We start from the raw sequence: 20,120 nt of genomic DNA on the forward strand, positions 1-20,120 counted from the left end.
TGGCATTTCACTCCTTTTTCCATGGAATGGGTATTACTGTACAGAAGTTCTGGTCTAGGAAACCAGACCTTGATTTGACACCATCAGTTCCAACAGCTACTCACTTGGGTTGTCCAGTCTTTGTATGTCATGATTTCAGCCAGATTAAAAAACAACCCCTGGCCATCCACACCTTTCTGTTTCCTCCTTAGAACTTCTAACTGGATGGGCTATGTCCGATTGTTTCTGGGGAAGACAATTATTCCTGTTGTTAAGTCAGTAGAGTAGGGGTTTGAGGAGTCTAGGCATGGCCTCCTTCACATCCTGAGAAACACACTATGAGAGGACAGCGTTCCTTCTGAGGAGTCACCCTGGTCTGCATAAGGCGTCATCTTGAGCTCGCACATCAGTCAAAGCTCCTGGATGACCACCGTGTGACTCTTCCTATGGGCTCTGCTGAGCCTACCTTGTTCATTCATTCACACAGCACATACTCACTGGCCTCCTCCCATGAGCCTACACACTCTCCTGTGCTCCGAGGATACAGTGGTTAACAAAGAGGGAAGTTTCGAGGCTTGTGAACCGTCAGTGTCTCTGGTGTACCATTCTTCTCAGCTGTCTCTTTCCTGCTACCCAGCTCCAGATCCATACCGCACATCAGCCTTTCCATCTCTGGGTTCCCCATTTTTCTCCTGTCAACTTCTTAACTACAGTTTTGATTCCTCTTTTCTTTCTCCAAAACATTTCTCTTTGTGCCTTCCTTAACTACTATTTTTTCCGTTCCATCTAGTTATCTAGTACCTTTTCCAGATCAGAGCAAAGAGAGATGTTCCCTGACTCCTTTTACCTTCACATTGAGGGGGAAAGCTGGTTTCTGTTTATAGCTCCCCTCTTGGTGGCTCCTCTCTGAGGAAGAAAAGCAGAGGTCACCCCTGAGAGATTACTGGAATGGTTTTTGCATGGTCCAGACCTCATAGCCTCCAGGTTACCTGTGACTGTTTTTGGTAGCCCCTTGGAAACATTTCCTGTAAACGTCCCCCAGCAAAGTGGGGACCTACGAATGAAGCATTTCAGTGAACACTGGTCTGTGCTTGCTGTATCAAACCTTGGCCCTTTCAGAAAACACAAATAAGTTTTTGATTTTTCCAAAACTTTTCTCTGCCTTCCCTCTCTTTTTTGACCGTGGGTCAATGAGCCTATATAGTCCATGGAAGAATATAGCTGCCTTTCCTGACAACCCTGATGCTGGACGCCTGAGATTTTCTTAGAAGTAGGAATTGTGTTTGGCTAAGGTTGGAGGCAGATATACAAAGGAACTACTAACTGGTTCACTATTACTACCTTTGTGAACGTGACTGTCCCCAAAGAGGTCATTTTTTGGTCATTCACCACCCTGGTATTTATTACTTTGAGGAGAGAGAAAGAGAGTGTGTGTGTGTGCGTGTGTGTCTGTGTGTGTGTAGTTCTGTGAATTTTAATACATGTATGTTTTATGTAACTACCACCATTATCAGGATTCGTCCCAGATCCATCCTTGCCCAGTCCTCCCGCCCCATCCTTTTCCAGTCATACCCTCCCTCCCCTCCAACACCTCCCCCAGCTCCTAACTTCTGGCAACCACTGCTCTGTTCTTCACTATCATTTTGTTGTTTCAAGGACATCGTAGAAATGGAAATCACTATAAAATATTTTGAGACTGGCTTTCTTCGCTTGCCATTTCACCTTTGAGAGTCATCTGGGATATTGCATGTACGAGTGTCTCGTTTCTGTTGTTGGGTAGTATTCCGTGCTCTGCATGTAACCTGTTCATTTATCCATTCACCTGTTGAAGGATGTAGATTGTTTCCGGTTTGGGGTGATTATGAATAGAGCTGCTATAAATATTCACATAAAGGCCTTTGTGTGAACAAAAGTTTTCATTTCTCTAGGGAAAATATGTAGGAGTGAGATTTTTGAGTCATACACTAAATGCATGTTTAACTTTATAAATAACTGCCACAGACTATTTTCCAGAGTTTCGTATTCCTTACCAGCAATGTAAAGGTTCCAATTGGTCCATATCCTTGCCAGCACTTGGTATTGTCATTATTATTTTTTTATTGTGGTCAAAAAACCTGTTATAAAGTGTACTGTCTAAACCATTTTTAAATGTCAAGTTCAGAGATGTAAAGTTTATTTGCAGTGTAATAGAACAGATCTCCAGAACTTTTTCATCTTATAGACCGAGACTCTGTACCTATTGAACAATCCCCACTACCCGCTCCCCACCTCCTGGTAATCACCATTCTACTTCCTATGTGTATGAAGGTGACTACTTTAGTATATGTCACATAAACGGGATCATACAGTAGTTATCCTATTAGGACTGGTTTATTTCACTCAGCATAAAATATCCTCAAGCTTCATTCATGTTGAAGCATGTGTCAGCATTTCCTTTCTTTATATGAGTGTACAGTATTTTATTGTATGTATATGCCACATTTTGTTTACCCATTCATCTGTCAGTGGACATTTGAGTTCCCTCCACCTCTTGGTTGTTGTGAATAATGCTGCCATGAGCACGGTTGTGCTATCTTTATTATTTTAGCCATTCTAGTAGGTATGTAGTAGTATTTTATCCGAGTTTTAACTGCATTTCCCTAATGGCTCATGATGTTCAGCTATTTTTCATGTACATTTCTGCCATCTGTATATCCTCTTTGATGAATGTCCTGTTCAGGTCTTTTGCCTGTTTGGTAATTGAGTTATTTGTTTTCTTACTATTAAATTTTGAGGGTTCTTTATATATTCTGGATATAAGTTCTTTGTTGGATATATGACTGCAAATATTTTCTCACCATCTGTAGTTTGTTTTTTTATTGTCTTAATCTCTTTTGTAAAACAAAAATACATAATTTGATAAAGGTCAATTTATCAGTTATTTATAGGTCATATTTTTTGTGTTGTGTCTGTTATCTAACTTCAGATCATAAAGAACTTCTTCTGTGTTTTCTGCTAAAAGTTTTATAGTTTTATATTTTACCTTTAGATCTATAATCATTTATGGGTTAATTTTTATGTAAGGTATAAGATTTAGATCCAGGTTTGTTTTTACATATAAATGCCCAGTTATTTTAACATCATTTGTTGCAAAGACTGTCCTTTCTTCATTTAATCATCTTTGTATCATTTTGAAAATGAATAACCATATTTTTCTTTCATATACTTCTCTTTGATAAATATTTGTTCAAGTCTTCTGGCCAATTTTATCTTCTTAATGTTGAGTTTTAAGACATCAGATATGTTACTAAAGATATTTTCTACCACACTGTAGCTTGTTTTTTTATTCTTTAACAGTGTCTGTTACAGAGCAAAAGTCTTAATTTTGATGAAATACAGTTTATTGCTTCTTTCCTTCAGGATCATGTTTTTTATATCATTTGTAAGAATTTTCAAGAGCATTTGTTGAAAAGACTAGCCTTTCTCCATTAAATTGCCTTTGTGTCTTTGCCAAAAGTTAATTGGCCACATGGTCTTTGTCAAAAATTAAGACTTACATTTGTGTAGGTTTATTTCTGGACTCACTATTCTGTTCTCCTAATCTGTGTGTCTGTTCCTTCACCAGTATCATTCTGTCTTGATTATTATTATAAGTCTGAAAATTAGATACTGTAATATTTCCAACTTAATTCTTCCTTTTAAAAATTATTTTAACTAGTTTCTTTGTCTTGTCACACAAATTTTGGCATCATATTGCCTATATTCTCAAAAATTTCCTGCTGGGATTTTCATTGGAATGACATTAAATCTATATTCAATTTGTGTAGAATTGATAACTTCACTATGTTGACTTTCCCAGTATGTGAACTGGTATGTCTCTCTATTTAATTAGCTCTTTTATTTCTTGCATTAGCATTTTGAAGTGTTTGGAAAACAGTATTAGGTTTATACCTAAGTATTTCTTTCTTTTCTGTGTTTTTAAAAATTATTACAAATATATATATTTTTTAAAATTCCATTTCCAATTATTCAGTACTGGTTTACAGAAATACAATACCTTGCTAAATCTACTTATTAGCTCTAGTGAAGATTCCTTAGGATTTTCTGTGTAGATGATTCTATCATCTGTGATTAGGCATGGTTTCATTTCTGCCTTTCAATATGTATGTCTTCTGTATCTTTTCTTGCCTAGCTAGGACTTCCAGTATAATAATAAGTAGGGGTGGTGAATGGGACATCCTTGTCTTTTTCCCATTCTTAGGGGGAAGCTTTCATCAAGTATGGTGTTAGCTGACGGTTTTGTTTTTTTTTTTAAGATTTTTGTTTATTTGACAGAGAGAGAGAGATCACAAGTAGGCAGAGAGGCAGGCAGAGAGAGAGAGAGAGGAGGAAGCAGGCTCCCTGCAGAGCAGAGAGCCCAACGCGGGGCTCCATCCCAGGACGTGGAGCTCGATCCCAGGACGCTGGGATCATGACCTGAGCCGAAGGCAGAGGCTTTAACCCACTGAGCCACCCAGGCGCCCCAGCTGAAGGTTTTTTTGCAGATGTACTTTATCAAGTTGAGCAGGTTCCCTTTTATTCCTGATTCTCTGGGAGTATTTATTATGAACAAATGTTGAAAATCTCAGATGCTCTTTCTGCATCAGTTGATATGACCATATGGTCTTTCTTCTCTGCGACCACTTAATATGATAGATTACATTGATAGATTTTTGAATATTGAATCAGTTTTGCATCCCTGGGGTAAATATCGTTGAGTTGTGGTATATTATTCTTTCCTATGTTGCTGGATTTTACTTGATAATGTTTTGTGGAGGATTTGTGATATTCGTCTGTAGTTTACTTTTCTTGTACTGTTTTTGGTTTTTGATGTCAGGATGTTGTGCTGACCACATAAATTGAGTTCATTCTATTTTTGGAAAGATTGTGTAGAATTGGTGTTATTTCTTTAGATGTTTGATAGAATTTGCCACTGAAACAATCTGAGTCTAAAGAATTTTTTTAAAAAACGATCTTAAACAGCAAATTCAGGTTAAGAAGTACAGGATCATCAAGGCTGTCTCCTATCTTGGATGAGTTTTGTTAGGACCTCCAGTGCTTTGAAAGAGGGCTCTTCCTCCAGGTTTCTTTATGGTTAACCAGCAACTTCATCTCCTTCAAGGAAGTCCCTGTTTAAATGCTAGCTTCTCAATGAGGTCTGCCTTCTCTCTCTATGCTGAAGCTCTCCTTTCCCCCAGAATTCATTCTTTAACAGCTTTTTTGGAGATATAATTCATATGCCATACAATTCACCCATTTTACATGTGCAGTTTTTAGTAGTCTTTACAAACTATGCCACTAGCACCATAATTAATTTTAAACATTTTCATCACCCTAAAAAGAAACCCCCTCAGGCTGTCAGTACTCCCTTCCCCTGACCTCTGTTTTCTGTCTTGATAGGTGGGCCTGTTCTTCATGTTTCCCGTAAATGGAGTCATACAAGAAACGTGTGGCCATTTGCATTTTTGACTGGCTTCTTTCACTTAGCGTGATGTTTTTAAGGTTCATCCATATTGTAACATGCATCAATATTTAATTTCTTTTCATGGTCACATAATGTTCCAGTTTATGAATATATCGCATTTTATTTATCCATCCCTCATCCGTTGGTGGACATGTATTTGGGTTGGTTCTGGTTTGGCTATTGTGAATAATGCTGCTATGAACATTTGTGTACGAGTCTTTGTGCAGACATATTTTAATTTCTCTTGGTTATACATCTAGAAATGGAATTACTGAGTCATATGGTAATTCAGTGTTTAACACTTTGAGGAACTGCCAAGACTGTTTTCCAAAGCAGCTGCACCATTTTACATTCCCACCAGCAGTGTACGAGGGTTCTGATTTCTCCACAGGCTGGACAGTATTTGTTATTATCTGTCTGTTTTATTGTTGCCTTCCTAGTGGGTGTAGTAAAGTGGGTCCCCTGGCGCTCTTGGTTCTCTTTTTCTGCCCTGCCTTGTTCTTTCAACAGCACATCTTTCCTTCTTTTTTCTTTTTTTTTTTTTTTTTAAGATTTATTTATTTATTTGAGAGAGAGTGGTGGGGAGGAGCAGAGGGAGAGAGAGGCAAACTCTGAGCTCAGCGTAGAGCCTGAGGCAGGGCTCCGTCTCAAGACCCTGAGATCATGAGTGGAGCTAAAACCAAGAGTTGGATGCTTAACTGACTGTGCCACCCAGACCCTCCCACGTCGTATCTTATAACATTATAAGTTATTTGTGTTGTTTATTAGCTGGTCCCGCTTCCCACTAGATTATAAATTCCATGAGCATTGAGATTTCTGTTTTCTTTTTAGATAAAATCCAAGAGCAACCAGAATAGTGTCTGGCTTGTGCTAAAGCATTTAGTAAATGTTTATTGAATGAATTAATTAATGAGGGGTTCTTGATATGCCTTACTCTAGTCCATATACATGGTGTTTGCAAGTGAATGTGATCTGGAAAGTGCCAGAATTTGCGGGGGGGGGGCAATTATACCAGTTTTCAATTCTTTCTTCATGTTCATATCATTGAGAGCTACTTAAGGGCCTTAAAGAATTAAGAAGCCAATGGGCACCTGAGTGACTCAGTTGGTTGAGCGACTGCCTTGGCTCAGGTCATGATCCTGGAGTCCTGGAATCGAGTCCCACGTTGGGCTCCCTGCTCGGCAGGGGGTTTGCTTCTCCCGCTAACCCTCCCCCTTCTCATGCTCTGTCTCTCTCATTTTCTCTCTCTCTCTCTCCCAAATAAATAAATAAAATCTTAAAAGAATTGAGAAGCCAAAATAGACAAAATTAATATTTTACCAAATTTAATGGACAAGCTGGGGACCCATTCCCTCATGAATGGATAATGAACTTAAGTAACTGTTACTGTCTGTTCTGTATGGCAATAGCCTTTAAAAGGTCGATGGGAGGGCATCATTGGCATGAAAAGGAGAGTTTTAGTTCAGTCGTTTTTGTACCCATGTTTTATAAGTGAACCTAATTAGACCAAATAAGTGCTAAAAATTCTGTGGATGAGAGAACATACAGTAATTTTATCATACATACTTTTTCTGAAATTCTTGTATTCTGTTTTCCTAAACACATGTAATGGCATTAAAACAAATTTCCTCTCTATGCATAAAAAATGAAGGAGACTAAATATTCCTCTTCTTTTTCTCCCAGTAGAATGAATTTTTTTGTTTCGCTCTTCCCACATATAGAGGGAAAGAATCATTAAGGCCCCACCTTTTTATTTATGGAGCATTTATTATTCATTTTAGATCTATTCTAGGGATCACACCCACTTATGGGAAAGAGTAATGTAAGTGCTAACTTTTTATATATTTTTTCATAATAGAAATTAGTGGTTTCATAAATAGGAAAACCTTCCATCATGGGTTTAAATTAGCCAGCTGCACAGTGAATGGGCAAACCATTAGGATCCACCTTCTCTAGATACATAGAAACCAGAAAAATCTTATTTCTAAATGGAATAGAGGATATTCCCTTGCCTCTCCTGTCCATTCTAGAAAATGCGATATTGTTTGTTTAATCCAAGCTGAGCTTTGGGATCAAATTTGTTGAGCCATGAAGCAGACTAAGATCTCAGGCTTGCAGCCTCTCCCAGGGGGAGGTAGGCTTTGCTGGGGCAAGTGAGCTCAGATAAGCAAGGCATTTTCACTGAGCATTCTGTGCAAACCTTCTCAAGTGAGCCATGGGCATTACTGGTTTCTGATTGTAAATGACATTATTTTAAGGAATCACACCCACTAGAATGGAATATAGAATTGTTAGCTTGCATTTCTATTTTTTTTCTCTTTGCTACATTTAATTCCTGGGGAAGATGTGGAGGAGAGAATGATGTTCCCACTGACCTCTTGATAAAAAAGTCTTACGCTGCCAAGGGACATCGCTTGTATTGCTTTAAGAGATGATCTGATTGTTTATAAACTTTATTTGGGTGGCTAATTTTCTAATTCCATTTTCCTTTGGAGTAGTGCCACTTGTGAAATACTTTTTAAAGGTGCTACAGAACTCTTTCTGGCCTGGGTCAGAAAACTGAGTCAGGAAAGTCCATTATTTTATTTCCTTTGCATATTATTTCCCTTTGTGGTTTTGTTTTGATTTTTTTCATCCTGTGATACGAATCCGGTCTTTATCACTAAGGGCTAAGCCCTGGAAAGTGACTTTTTTTTTGGCTTCTGTATTTTCCTGATTTGTTTCCCACTTGGACTCTAAATTGCAGTCTTAATTCTTACTTTTGTATGTCAAGTGAAAAGAGTTTGCTCATTGAGGCTTATAACATTTTTTTTTTTTTTTAGATTTTATTTATTTACTTGACAGAGAGAAATCACAAGTAGACAGAGAGGCAGGCAGAGAGAGAAGAACGGAAGCAGGCTCCATGCTGAGCAGAGAGCCCGACGTGGGACTCAATCCCAGGACCCTGAGATCATGACCTGAGCCAAAGGCAGTGGCTTAACCCCCTGAGCCACCCAGGCGCCCCCGAGGCTTGTAACATTTTTGTGCTAAGTTTTCTTCACCTACTTTTCCAAACCCAGACTCTCCAGGTTTTGAAACAGATGCTCTTGAGGTTTTCTTTAGTCCAAAGTCTAAGTGTTTACTTAGTACCTATTAAAAGGCAGGCAGGAGAGGCTATGGGAGGAATACAAGAGAATAAAAAGCATGGCTGGAGAGAAGATGTCCTGGAGCAGACTTAGTGAACAGTAAACATCGCTGTGGTTAAAGTTCTTTGAAAATACCTTCTCATCTATTTTTTATCTTCAATAAATGGCTCTAAGCATTAATGTAGTCTAAACATGTCTTACAATTTAATTTATTTTAAAAATTGTGGTGGAGGGGCGCCTGGGTGGCTCAGCCAGTTAAGCTTCTGCCTTGGGCTCAGGTCATGATCCCAGGGTCCCGGGATCGGGCCCCACCTCGGGCTCCCTGCCTGCTTCTCCTACTCCCTCTGCCGTTTCCCCACTTGTGTACTCCAGCTCTCTCTCTTTCATTCTCTGCCAAATAAATAAAATCTTTTTAGAAAACTTAAAAAATAAATAAATTGCAATGTCTGGATTTGAGCTCAAGATGTATTTTTAAAAGGGCAGAATATATACATCCTGATCCATTTTCTGTTTTCTAGCTTTTTCAAGAATGATGAGACCCTCTTTCCACTTTAATAATCAGAAATTTGGATCAGAGAGTAGATAGGGAGACTCCTGAAAGGTAGCATTATGTCCCAGTGGAAACTTAACATTGCTGTGAAATTTTAAGTGTTCTACTTTTAATTACAATAAAAAGGTAAATTTTTCTAAGCCCTTGTTATTTACGGTGTTTTGTGTTAGAAAATGAAAACATTAGTAAAATCACCCTTGGTTCTCTCACTGCAGGGTCAAACAGTAACCAGGTATCATTTATACCTCCTGATTTAGTCTGGGTCTGGACCAGTTTTGCCAAAGAATACTGTTCTTTACAAATACCATATATTCTATTAGATAGGCAAGATGGTGGGTAGAGGAGGAAGAATGTTTAAAATGCATAATAAAACTTTTTAAAAAATTAATCCAAGAAAGTTAATACCAGCTTTCCAAGAATATTTTTTCTTCTTGTGTTTTTTTTAATTGAAGTATAATTGCCATGCAGTATTACATTAGTTGCAGGTGTACAACATAGTGATTTGACAGATCTCTATGTTATACTGTGCACATCACAGCTACTGTCTGTCATGGTACAGTGCTGTTACAATACCATGAATGGTGACTTATTCATTCCATAACTGGAAGCTGTATCTTCCACTTCCTTTCACCACGTAGCCCAACCTCCTACCCTTATCTGTCTGGTAACCACCAATTTGTTCTCTTTGTTTATGGGTCTGTTTCTGCTTTGTTTCTTTGTTTGTTTGTTCTTTTGTTTGTTTTGTTTTTTAGATTCTGCACATAAGTGCAACCATATGGTATTTGTTTTTCTCTGCCTGACTTATTTCACTTAGCATCATACCCCCCAGGTCTGTCCATGTTGTTATAAATGGCGAGATTGAATCCTTTTTTATGGCTGGGTAATATTCCATTTGTGTGTATGTGCCTATGCATACACCACATTCATCTATTCGTCTATCAGTGGACACATACTTTGTTTAAGAAAACTAATCTGGGTGCCTCGGTGGCTCAGTGGGTTAAAGCCTCTGCCTTCAGCTTGGGTCATGATCTCAGGGTCCTGGGATCGAGCCCCACATAAGGCTCTCTGCTCAGCAGGGAGTCTGCTTCCTCCTTTCTCTCTCTCTCTGCCTACCTCTCTGCCTACTTGTGATCTCTGTCAAATAAATAAATAAAATCTTAAAAAAAAAAAAAGAAGAAGAAGAAAGCTAATCTTTGGGGGTCCCTGGGTGGCACAGTTGGTTGAGCATCTTACTTTTGATGTTGTCTCAGGTCACAATCTTGGGTTGTGAGATCGAACCCTGAGTTGGGCTCCGCGCTTTGACTCAGCACAAGGTCAGCGTAGGATTCTCTCTTCCTCTTCCTCTGTCCCTCCCCTCGCTCATTATCTCTCTCTCAAATAAATAAATAAATCTTAAAGAAAAAAAATTTTAATTACTTTAAAAAATCCAGTCTGGGGATGCCTGGGTGGCTCAGTCAATTATGTGGCTGCCTTTGGCTCAGGTCATGATCCCAGGGTCCTGGGATCAAGCCCCGAACTGGGCTCCCTGCTCAGTGGTGCCCTCTCCCCTCTGCCTGCCACTCTGCCTACTTGTTCTATCTCTCTGTCAAATAAATAAATGAAATCTTAAAAAACAAAAACAACAACAACAAAAAAAAACCAACTGTGATGAGGTATGTATATGAAATAAGTAAATATGAATTTGCAGAGATGCTTACTCAATCTTCTTACTAACTCTGGTGGGTTACTCACACCTATTTGAGTTGTGATGTTTAATGACATATTTCTAGATTCACTAAATAAAAATAGGCTTTTAAAGATTACACGTTAATGACTTCAAAAAATTTTGGCCTAAAGTATGAATAATTTCAGATGCCTTTAATCCTGCACAGTTGTATTTGATGTTTAGATAAGTGAGAATGTCTTAATTTAGGGTAGTTTAGTACCACTAAGGTCTCTTTCCCAGCAACTCTTGCCTGCCATTTGGCTGTCTGACCAACGATAAAATGAGATAGGATCTCATCTCAGTCTATGCTGCTGAGTTCCTGAAATGTGTAAGACTGTCTTGAAGCAGATCAAGAAGAAGGGCCTCAGAATTAGGAGTTCAGGCTCTCTAAGAACTTCTCTAATGGGTATTGTTAATAACCTCCTAGTTTGCAAAACCTCTTCATCATGTAGAACAGAGATTCATTTTTATATCAAGTCTCTAGCTTGTTCTTACTGTAGTTAGAATTAATTGTTCTAAGGATGGTTCTCATTTTCTTTATTTCATACTTCTGTTCCTTTTGTGGTCTCACCCTGTTTTGGGTTTACTATCTTTTAACATGAAGAAACAAGAAATGGAAACACACAGGATGCATGCAAAAGCACCTGTCTCGAACATTTGTGTTTGTCATGTGTTTTGAGAGTCACACTGGAAGAAAAGACAAGCAGTGTTTCACGTAGCTCACAGATCCTGGCCTCTGATTACTCTCCTGAGATTACTTGTACTTCCTGGCCCATGTGGGATCGGGGACTTACTCATTGTTCTAGTCCTAAACCTTATCCCTTGGGAACAAAATCCCCGAGTCCCTTGAGTTGACTTGCCATGGCTATTCCCAGCTTGCCCTCTCTGGAAACAGCAGTGATTTTAGCTGTTGCTGTTTGCACAAGGCAAAGATCATCCCTTCTTCTCTCCCTGACCTGGCTTTCGTCTGTCACCCCCTTACCTGAAAATTTTAATATACTACATATAGTGTTCAATGAAAAAGCATTGTGCTGAACAATTGGTTTTGTTTGTTTTAAAGATTTTATTTATTTATTTGAGATAGAGCAAGAGCGAGCGAGAGAGAGAACCAGAGAGCACGAGTCAGGGGAGTGAGGGGAGAGAGGGAGAAGCAGGCTCTCCACTGAGCAGGGAGCCCAACAGAGGCCCGATCCCAGGACCGTGGAATCGAGACCTTAGCAGAAGGTAAATACCTAACCTGAGCCACCCAGGCACTCTTGCTGAACAATTTGTAAAACAGTGTACCTTGGGTATAAAAAAGAGAATAATAAAAATGAATATTTGGATTTGCCTAAGAAAGTTTGGACGGGTACAGGAGACACTAATAAAAGTGGTTATTTGCATATGGAGTACAAGTGGGGTTCAATTTGAATAGGTGGGAGGTGGGGTGCAAGTGAGAGTTTTTACTGTATCCTTTTATAATTTGAACTATGAGAACTACCATCTAAGATTTGCTCATTTAAAATCAACTTCAGAAAGTTTTTCTAGGGGTGCCTAGGTCGCTCAGTTGTTAAGCGTCTGCCTTCAGCTCAGGTCATGATCCCAGGATCCTGGGATCGCGCCCCACATCCGGCTCCCTGCTTGGCAAGAAGCCTGGTTCTCCCTCTCCCACTCCCCCTGCTTATGTTTCCTCTCTTTCTGTGTCTCTCTCTGTCACATAAATAAATAAAATCTTTCAAAAAAAAAAAAAAGTTTTTCTACCTCATGTCTTGAAGGGAAATTGGAAAGCATTATACTTGTGGGAAAGTTGAAATCTTTGTAATTATCAACTCAGTCTGGAGAATGCAAGCAGTAGGCTTTGTCTGGACACATTTGGGTTCAACCAGATTCTGCATATGGAATTGGAAAATGTGTTTCACCTCTGAGAGTCTCGATATCCTTATCTGTTCTAGGGAACTAAAAAGAATTGCTTAGCCTGTCTTTCAGGAATACTGGGAAGCGTGATAAGAAAATAAATATTAAAATGCGACCTAAGCATCAAATAAATGGATGATTACTATCAGGTTTCTGAAGGAAGTTGTGACACTGAATTTCCCAAGAAGGGGAGGGGATGTAGATCTCACCATCTTCCTCTTTTTTAAAGTCTGGTCAAGTTTCAAACTCTTGGGGGATAAAGAAGTCCTGTGTAGTTCTTTCATATTTCTGCCTTGAAAATCTAGAGAACCTTTGGCCTCTCCTGGAGGAAAATTTACTTTAAAGAAACATCTGTGTAACAGCTTTTTTGACTCTTCAAAAGTAAAAGCTCTTTGCTGCTGATGAATAGTAATAGACTGAAGTAAATGGGGAATTTATTGGTTCATGTAAGTGAAAAGCCCAGGGCCAAACAGCTTTTAGGTTTGGCGGGATCTAGGTGCTTCAAAGCTAAGATTAAGAATCTGTCTTCTTCTTTGAGCCTATGTTCCTCGGTATTGGCTTTTTTTTTCCTTTCAAGTTAGACTTTCCTTTTATGGAGGCAAAATGACTACTTGCAGCTCTAGGCTCATATGAAGCTAGTTTTAACAGATACAGAAGAAAGAGAAAGACTTCTTTTCCTGTTGTTCTAGAAATTCTTTGGCTGGTTGTCATTGGTGCAGCTTGGGCACAGCCCATCTCTGAACCAGTCACCACGGCTGGAAAGATATCAGGCTCTGACTGGATAAGCCTGGGGGCCCTTGGGCCTGAGGGTGAGGTTAGCTTCACACGTGTGGCATGGACTGTGAATGAGGAGAAAGGTAGTGCCTCAAAGGCTAACTATCAGGAGGGCTGTTTCTAGAAGAAGTAGAGAAGATTAGAAAAGAGTGCTAGACATGCCTTCCCTCCCTCCCCTCAAAAAACAAAACCAAATACTTAATGTAATATATTATTTCGGGCAACATGGGGATAAAATGACAAACAAAACATCTCTCATAGGGCTTTGAGTCATGTGAATATTCAATTATGTACACATGTAGCAATGAAAAAGAATGGCTATAACTAGAAATAATAGTAGTAGCTAACATATATTCAGCGCTTTCTAGATTTTAGCTATACTGGTCTAAGCACTTTAGCTTTGTAACACATTTGATATCCAAAAGAACCAGAAAAGGTAGCAGTCAGTCATTCTCGTATTTTAAAGATGTTATTTATTTGTCAGAAAGAGAGAGCACAAGAGGGGGAGTGGCAGGCGGAGGCAGTGGGAGAAGCAGGCTCCCCACTGAGCAAGGAGCCCGATGTGAAACTCCATCCCAGGACCCTGGGATCATGATCTGAGCTGAAGGCAGATGCTTAACTGACTGAGCCACTCAGATATCAGGTCTCCCATTTTGTAGATAAAAAAGCTGAGGCACAGAAAAGTACCTTAAAGTGCCTTAGAACACTGCTATCATTGAATCTAGCCAGCCTGAATGGTGACATCGTCCTGCAGGGGGCGCTGTCGGAAGCCGTCTTTGGATAAGAGGAGGATTTCACCAGAGGGGGGGAGATGGCACAGGTATGATTCTAGGAGAAAGGGAGAGAGAAACACCGCAGGAACCGAGCTGAGGAGGTACAGGAAGTGTTTAGGAAATGGTGAGAAGTAAGAGTAAGGTTGGGCTTCAACACTGAGCTTGTGGAAAAGGATGAACAAGAGGGAGGGGGAGAATGGTCCACTGGAACCAGCTGTGAAGCCTGGCCATGGCTCCGAGGGTTGGGCTTTTTCCGTAGTGTGTCGGACTTTTAAGTAGGGGAGAGACACGGATCAAAATGAAAATGGCCAGACCCCTGAGTATTTTTAGGGGAGCACTTTGGCTTTATTTCGCTGCCTTATGTTCTCGAGCTGTTTGGAAAGTTTTTCCAAGTGTCCCCTTGGGTGGCATTTTGGCGGTGGTTTCTTTAAAGGACTTTGCTACGCTTTCGTGAAGGGTCTTTTAAAAAGGAGCCCCTTTTTTTGCCCTGCTGTTTTCTGTAATTGCTATTGAGGAGAGGTAAAGCAAAGCCAGGCTCTTATAGAACATTTGCAACACAAGACAAGCAGTTCTCTGTTCCTGTCACAGTTGTACAGTAAGGCCATTCAGTCCTCAGAACCAAGAAGATAACACGGTGTGCTTATTTCATAGTCTAATTGCTCTTCTGTTTTGTTCCATCATTAAACAGTGTTCGAATTGAGAATTAGTACTCTCTTTCCCCACCAAAAGAAAACACAAGTGGCTTGTTGACTGCGAGATTTACTCTTACTGATACTTCCAGAGTACTATAAAATCCTGGCCGGGCATCCAGGGCAAGGAGCTGTGGCATATGCCCCATCCTCCTCTCCTGAATGCGGGCTCCACGCCCAGAAGGACATCATAAATCATTGAAAATTTATGATGAGCCGAGTCGTGTGCTACACCCTGTTAGCTGGCTGCTGTCAGTCCTCTACACACTGTAACCTTCCTTCTTCAGAGCACAGAGACTTTTTCAGATGAGCCATAGGATGGAGAGCTCAGGATTTTCCCTTTGGCAGGCCCGGCCAAGTAAAGGAGGCAGAAAACAGAAGACTCCTATTCATTGAGTTTTGCCACAGGCCTTGCTTGCTTTCTCCTAGGCCAGAGGTGGAGAAGGGGCAGAAAACAAGACTGTTAGTGTCATCAGCCCATTTTCTTTTATCCATTTATGTAGTCAACACACATATATTTTCTAACAACCTGCAAGGCACTGTTGGGAAAATGGTAGTAAATCAAACAAGAATTTTGGTTCTCTTCGACACCATACTTAAGAACCAGGTCCCGTTTCAGGAGAGGATGATGTATATTGCAGGATAAGATGGATAAAGATGAAAAGAGGAACATGTGGGTGTGTGAGGAAGGGATTTCTAATAAGGTGACCTTTGAGCAGAGAGTTGAAGGAAGTGGTGGACTGAGCCGTGTGGGGATCTGGGGAGAGCCCATCCGGGTAAGGACAGAGGCCACCACATGGGGGCTTGCTCCTTAGGTCATGTGACAAGCAGCAGAGCTGGCAGGGCTGGAGCAGAGAGAGGCAGGAGGGAGCTGTTAGGGAAGGATCCACGGGGGGAAGGGGCATCGTGTGGGGGCAGCCTCTGGGGGGCATTACGGAGACCATGCTAAAGAGTAGAAATAGTATTCAAAGTGAGATGGACAGCCATTGGATGCTTTTGAAAGATCGGTCCTTTTCAAATATTTGAAAAGCCAGAGTATAAGCATGAAGGCAGGAAAATGGGGGCACAGGGCATCCATCACGTCTCAGAACAATGTATGCTGTTGTAATTGTAAGTGAACTGTCAGAACTTTAACGCCCCCAGTCCAGGGAGCAAAACAAATCATGGGTTTGCTTGATCTTCGTGTAAAAACTATACATGCTTTTTTTGCTTGGGTTGAAAGTCAGCTACCGTGAGCTATTTACTCACCTGGGAATAGTACTGCCCATGGCGAGACCTGGCTACTGCGTCCAGTGATCTGTGCCTCGCTAAGTCTCTTCCCCAGCAGTAATTGTGAGAGGGAGCCCCCCCAACATTATTGCTGTTGCTGCACTGATTAGTGTGAACTTCAGGGTCAAAGAGCAGCTGGTTGGATACTCGACATCAGATTCTAGGAGGCTTTAATGACCCGCTTTGCTCTCACTGAGCACAGAGCTAACTCACACTGTTTCCCCTTCGCAAAGGACTTTTTTACTCTAGAGCTATAGGGACCATGGGCTTGATTAACTGCCCAAGTCACAGAGAGTGTGGTTCTGACTCCTTAGGAGGAATACATTCCTAGGAATAAGGGTGACAGATATCTAGAGGAGGCCATCCTGCCTCTGCATGTTTTCAAGCAAGTGAGCCCTTCTTGGGAATGTTCCTGAAATGACTCCTGTTTGTGCAGCTCCGTTGGACGAAAATGACCTCTCCAATTCATTCCAGCACAGAACACTTCCAAGCCTATGAAAAAGTGTCCAGTGAATGTGCTCTGCAAACATACAGACACTATGTAAACATGAAGCAAATATTTTAAAAGATGAAGAGTGTGATACTTGTTCTTCTGGGAGAATGGTGGTTGGAACTTGGTGCCCCGGCAACATACTTTCCATTCTCAGTCGCCTGCAGTTTGTTCTCATTGGCCCGGGACACAGTTATCTGCATTATGTGTTAAAAACCTGCTCAGCCAAAGACCAAACAAATCGCCAGCGCATTTTCCTATCAGAACCTGTTTATAAGAGGTAGAGCAAAGAACAGAACTGTGGGTTTTGATTCCTGGCAGGAAGCCAGGCTGCTGCTTCAGAGCTCCAGAATTTACAAGGAAGAAAGGGGAGGGAGTTTTTTTAACTGGGATTAAGTTAGATTTAAAGCAACAGAAAGCTTAAAGCTAAAACTGAAGCATCCCCTCTCTGTATCTGAAAGGCAGAAACGAAAAAGAGATTTGTTCTAGGCTCTCAGACAGTTTTTTGGGTGCAAGAGTGAAAGCTATTAAAGACCCCCAAAGCAGAGGTCCCAGAATGGCCTTGATTAATGAGAGAAGATCGCACACTGTTGGAGCTGGGTGAGGTGTCCTTCAGCGACCACTGAATGCAGTGGTCAGTGTCTTTCTGAGCCTCCAGCACAGCGTTCGCAGCCCCCCATGGTGTCGTTGGGGGTGTTGTTTGGCTCCCTGTGCTGGTAGGAGTTCTATTCTCTTGGACAAAAGCTTGGACAAATAGAAGCTGTCTTTAAGTAACAGCTCTCTTTTTACCTAAAAGAACAGCTCCGGCTGGCCCCCCACACCCAGTTAACTTTGTCTGTTGAAACCAGTGTTTAAGTGAGCTGTGTCTGCTTGCTTCTGGAAGGAGGGCAGAGTGGGGGGGCGGTGGCAATTAAAGGAAGAGGGGAAGGTTCCGTGTATGTGTCCGTTTGAACCAAGAAAGTGTTAATTATCATTCTTTTGACTATTTGTTCATCCACTCATTCATTTATTCATTTTCTTGTTTCTTTCCATTCTATTCTTTTGTTTGTTTTTTTGTTTAAAGATTTTATTTGACAGATCACAAGTAGGCAGAGACAGGCAGAGAGAGGTAGGAAGCAGGCTCCCTGCTGAGCAGAGAGCCTGATGCGGGGCTTGATCCCAGGACCCTGGGATCATGACCTGGGCCGAAGGCAGAGGCTTTAACCCGCTGAGCCACTCAGGTGCCTCTCCATTCTATTCTATCCACAAAATGTGTTGGGCAAAACCAAGAACAAAGAGCACGTATGCTAGAAATTAAATACAAATGAAGTCAGATCTCTAAAAAGGAGGAAACGAATATCATCCATGAATTGCCATATGAAATCTATGTTAATATCAAATGTTACTCTGACCTTTCTGGCAACCAAGATAAAAGGGGGAATATACAATTACTAGTTGTCAGAAAAGGAAAAAAAAATACTTCAATTTCTTCAAGAAAGACTAAGCTTTGGGACTCTGGGGTTCGTGCCTTTACTGAAGACTTTCAGGTTCTTCATACAAAGCTCTCGCCCCAAGGCACACCCTTTTTTAACTCTCTCTCTTCGAAGTGTCCTTGCTTCAGACCGCCTGGAGCACCCCCAAAAACAGGTTGTTAGTGTTATTATAAGCACTGTCTGTATGTGCCAGGGCAGGGCGTGGGATAATGGGGTTTAGTTTAGATCTTGAAATGATTGTACGTGTGGCTCTAGAATTTGCAAATTCTGAGGCCAGAAATGGGAATTGTGGGGAGAATCAGAATCTACCAAGTCTCCACCAATGTGCCTTTCCTTCTCCCTAAAGAGACCTAGGCCCTTTCTGTGGCCCCTTTCTGCTGTGTCAAGGTGCTTTTTCCAACAGATCATCTAGAGGGAAGAGAAGTTTCCAGAACACCCTTCGGACAGTGTTGGCTCAGAGGATTAGTAGATGCTACTAATTTTACACACCACCTTGGCCCCTCAAAGTGGGGGTAGAGTTAGACATGCAGGACTCAGGAAACTAATATGACCCGGGTATATATAAGGTGAATGCTATCAAAGTCCCACCCTAAGCTCCTAAGCACCATTCTGAACTTGTAGCAGGAATTTAAATTCTTCCAGAAGAAGGAAGAGGCATTGTTGAGATTCCGTGAAAGCATGAATTCACTCTGTCCTCCTGCCTTGGGATCTGTTGGGGGATATACCAGAACATGCTAGACCTTTTGAGTATGGCAAGGAAAAGAGTTACGGAGAGCTGATGTGTTGGACTTTTGTGATAGATGGTGTAAGAGAGAAAACACTGGAAAATAGTCCCTTTTCTCTGGGATTCAGATGAGTTACCTGAATATCTATTGAACATTTGTCTGTCTGTTCGGTTTTAATGTAAGCATATGTATCCTTTGTATACATTGCATATTCATTGAGGCCTGTGTTTTAGAATGCCTAAAAAAAGGAAAATTTCAAAGTGAGAAGTAACCTTTCTGCTCTATAGCTGATATGAAATAATGCGTCTGGTTTCTTGGCCAAACATCATCATTGGAAGGATCAGGCGCAGAGACCGGGTTTCAGAGCACTGGCTGCGTCCTTTGCTCTTGTCTGAGTTCGTTTGACTCCAACCATGAGTTTTGCTAGACAACTCAAAAAACTGGGGATTGAGCCCTCGGGTGAACGGAATACATGTGCTCAGTTCTATTTGAAATGTTTTTCATAATTATTTTAAGCAATGACTTGATTCTTACTTATGCTTATTCTTTTTAAAAGTATTAGAAAGGAAGATATCCACAAGACAAAGTAGAGAGGAGCTGATAAGAAGGGGCGTTCTTAAGGAGTTGCCTGATCAAGGTGAGGAAATTAATCGTATATTTAAAATAACTTGATCCTTTATTCTTTGGTCTTTCTTTCATTTTCTTTTGGAATTTAAGATGATCATGGTCTTTGGGAGATAAAGCAGTGAGTGCAGCACTCTGAAAATCTTGCTTTAATTCAGAATGCCTTTGTGGGTTACAGAGAATCTAAGATTTTCTAGAAAAGGAATTCAGTGACCTTTTTGGGAAGTCCTTCACTATCTGCCTCTAACCCTAAAGCTCTACAAAGGTACGGGCTGAAGATACAGATAAGATACAAATGCTTATATGACTCCTCTTCTGTTCTGAAGCTTCCTTCTTTCTATACAACTTAACTCACTTGTTTGAGTAAATGCAGTGTTGTTGCTTGGCTCTTGCCTTTTGGTGTCATAAGCCTACCAGGAAAAGAAAAAGGAGAAAAAAGTAGTAATATCTTTTGTTTTTTGTAGTCAATAATACAATCAAATGTATAATCAATAAGGCACACATAGACAAATTAAATTAATCTGCTTTATGCGTTCTCTCAAGTAATTTTCCTAGTATTTTTCTCTTTTC

The 20,120-nt window shown here is 40.6% G+C and overlaps 1 protein-coding gene across 4 annotated transcripts in view; it reads left to right on the plus strand.

Moving 5' to 3' along the window:
* Window positions 1-20,120, plus strand: part of PHACTR2 (phosphatase and actin regulator 2) — a 191,398-nt gene that overhangs the window by 107,944 nt on the left and 63,334 nt on the right. For all 4 annotated transcript variants that reach the window (XM_059400866.1, XM_059400865.1, XM_059400868.1 and 1 more), the window contains exon 3: window positions 19,483-19,563. In XM_059400866.1, the coding sequence (XP_059256849.1) occupies window positions 19,483-19,563 (81 nt within the window). The remainder of the gene's footprint in view (window positions 1-19,482; window positions 19,564-20,120) is intronic.

This window comes from Mustela nigripes, chromosome 5 (assembly GCF_022355385.1).
Source record: "Mustela nigripes isolate SB6536 chromosome 5, MUSNIG.SB6536, whole genome shotgun sequence".
NCBI classification, from domain to species: Eukaryota; Metazoa; Chordata; class Mammalia; order Carnivora; family Mustelidae; genus Mustela; species Mustela nigripes.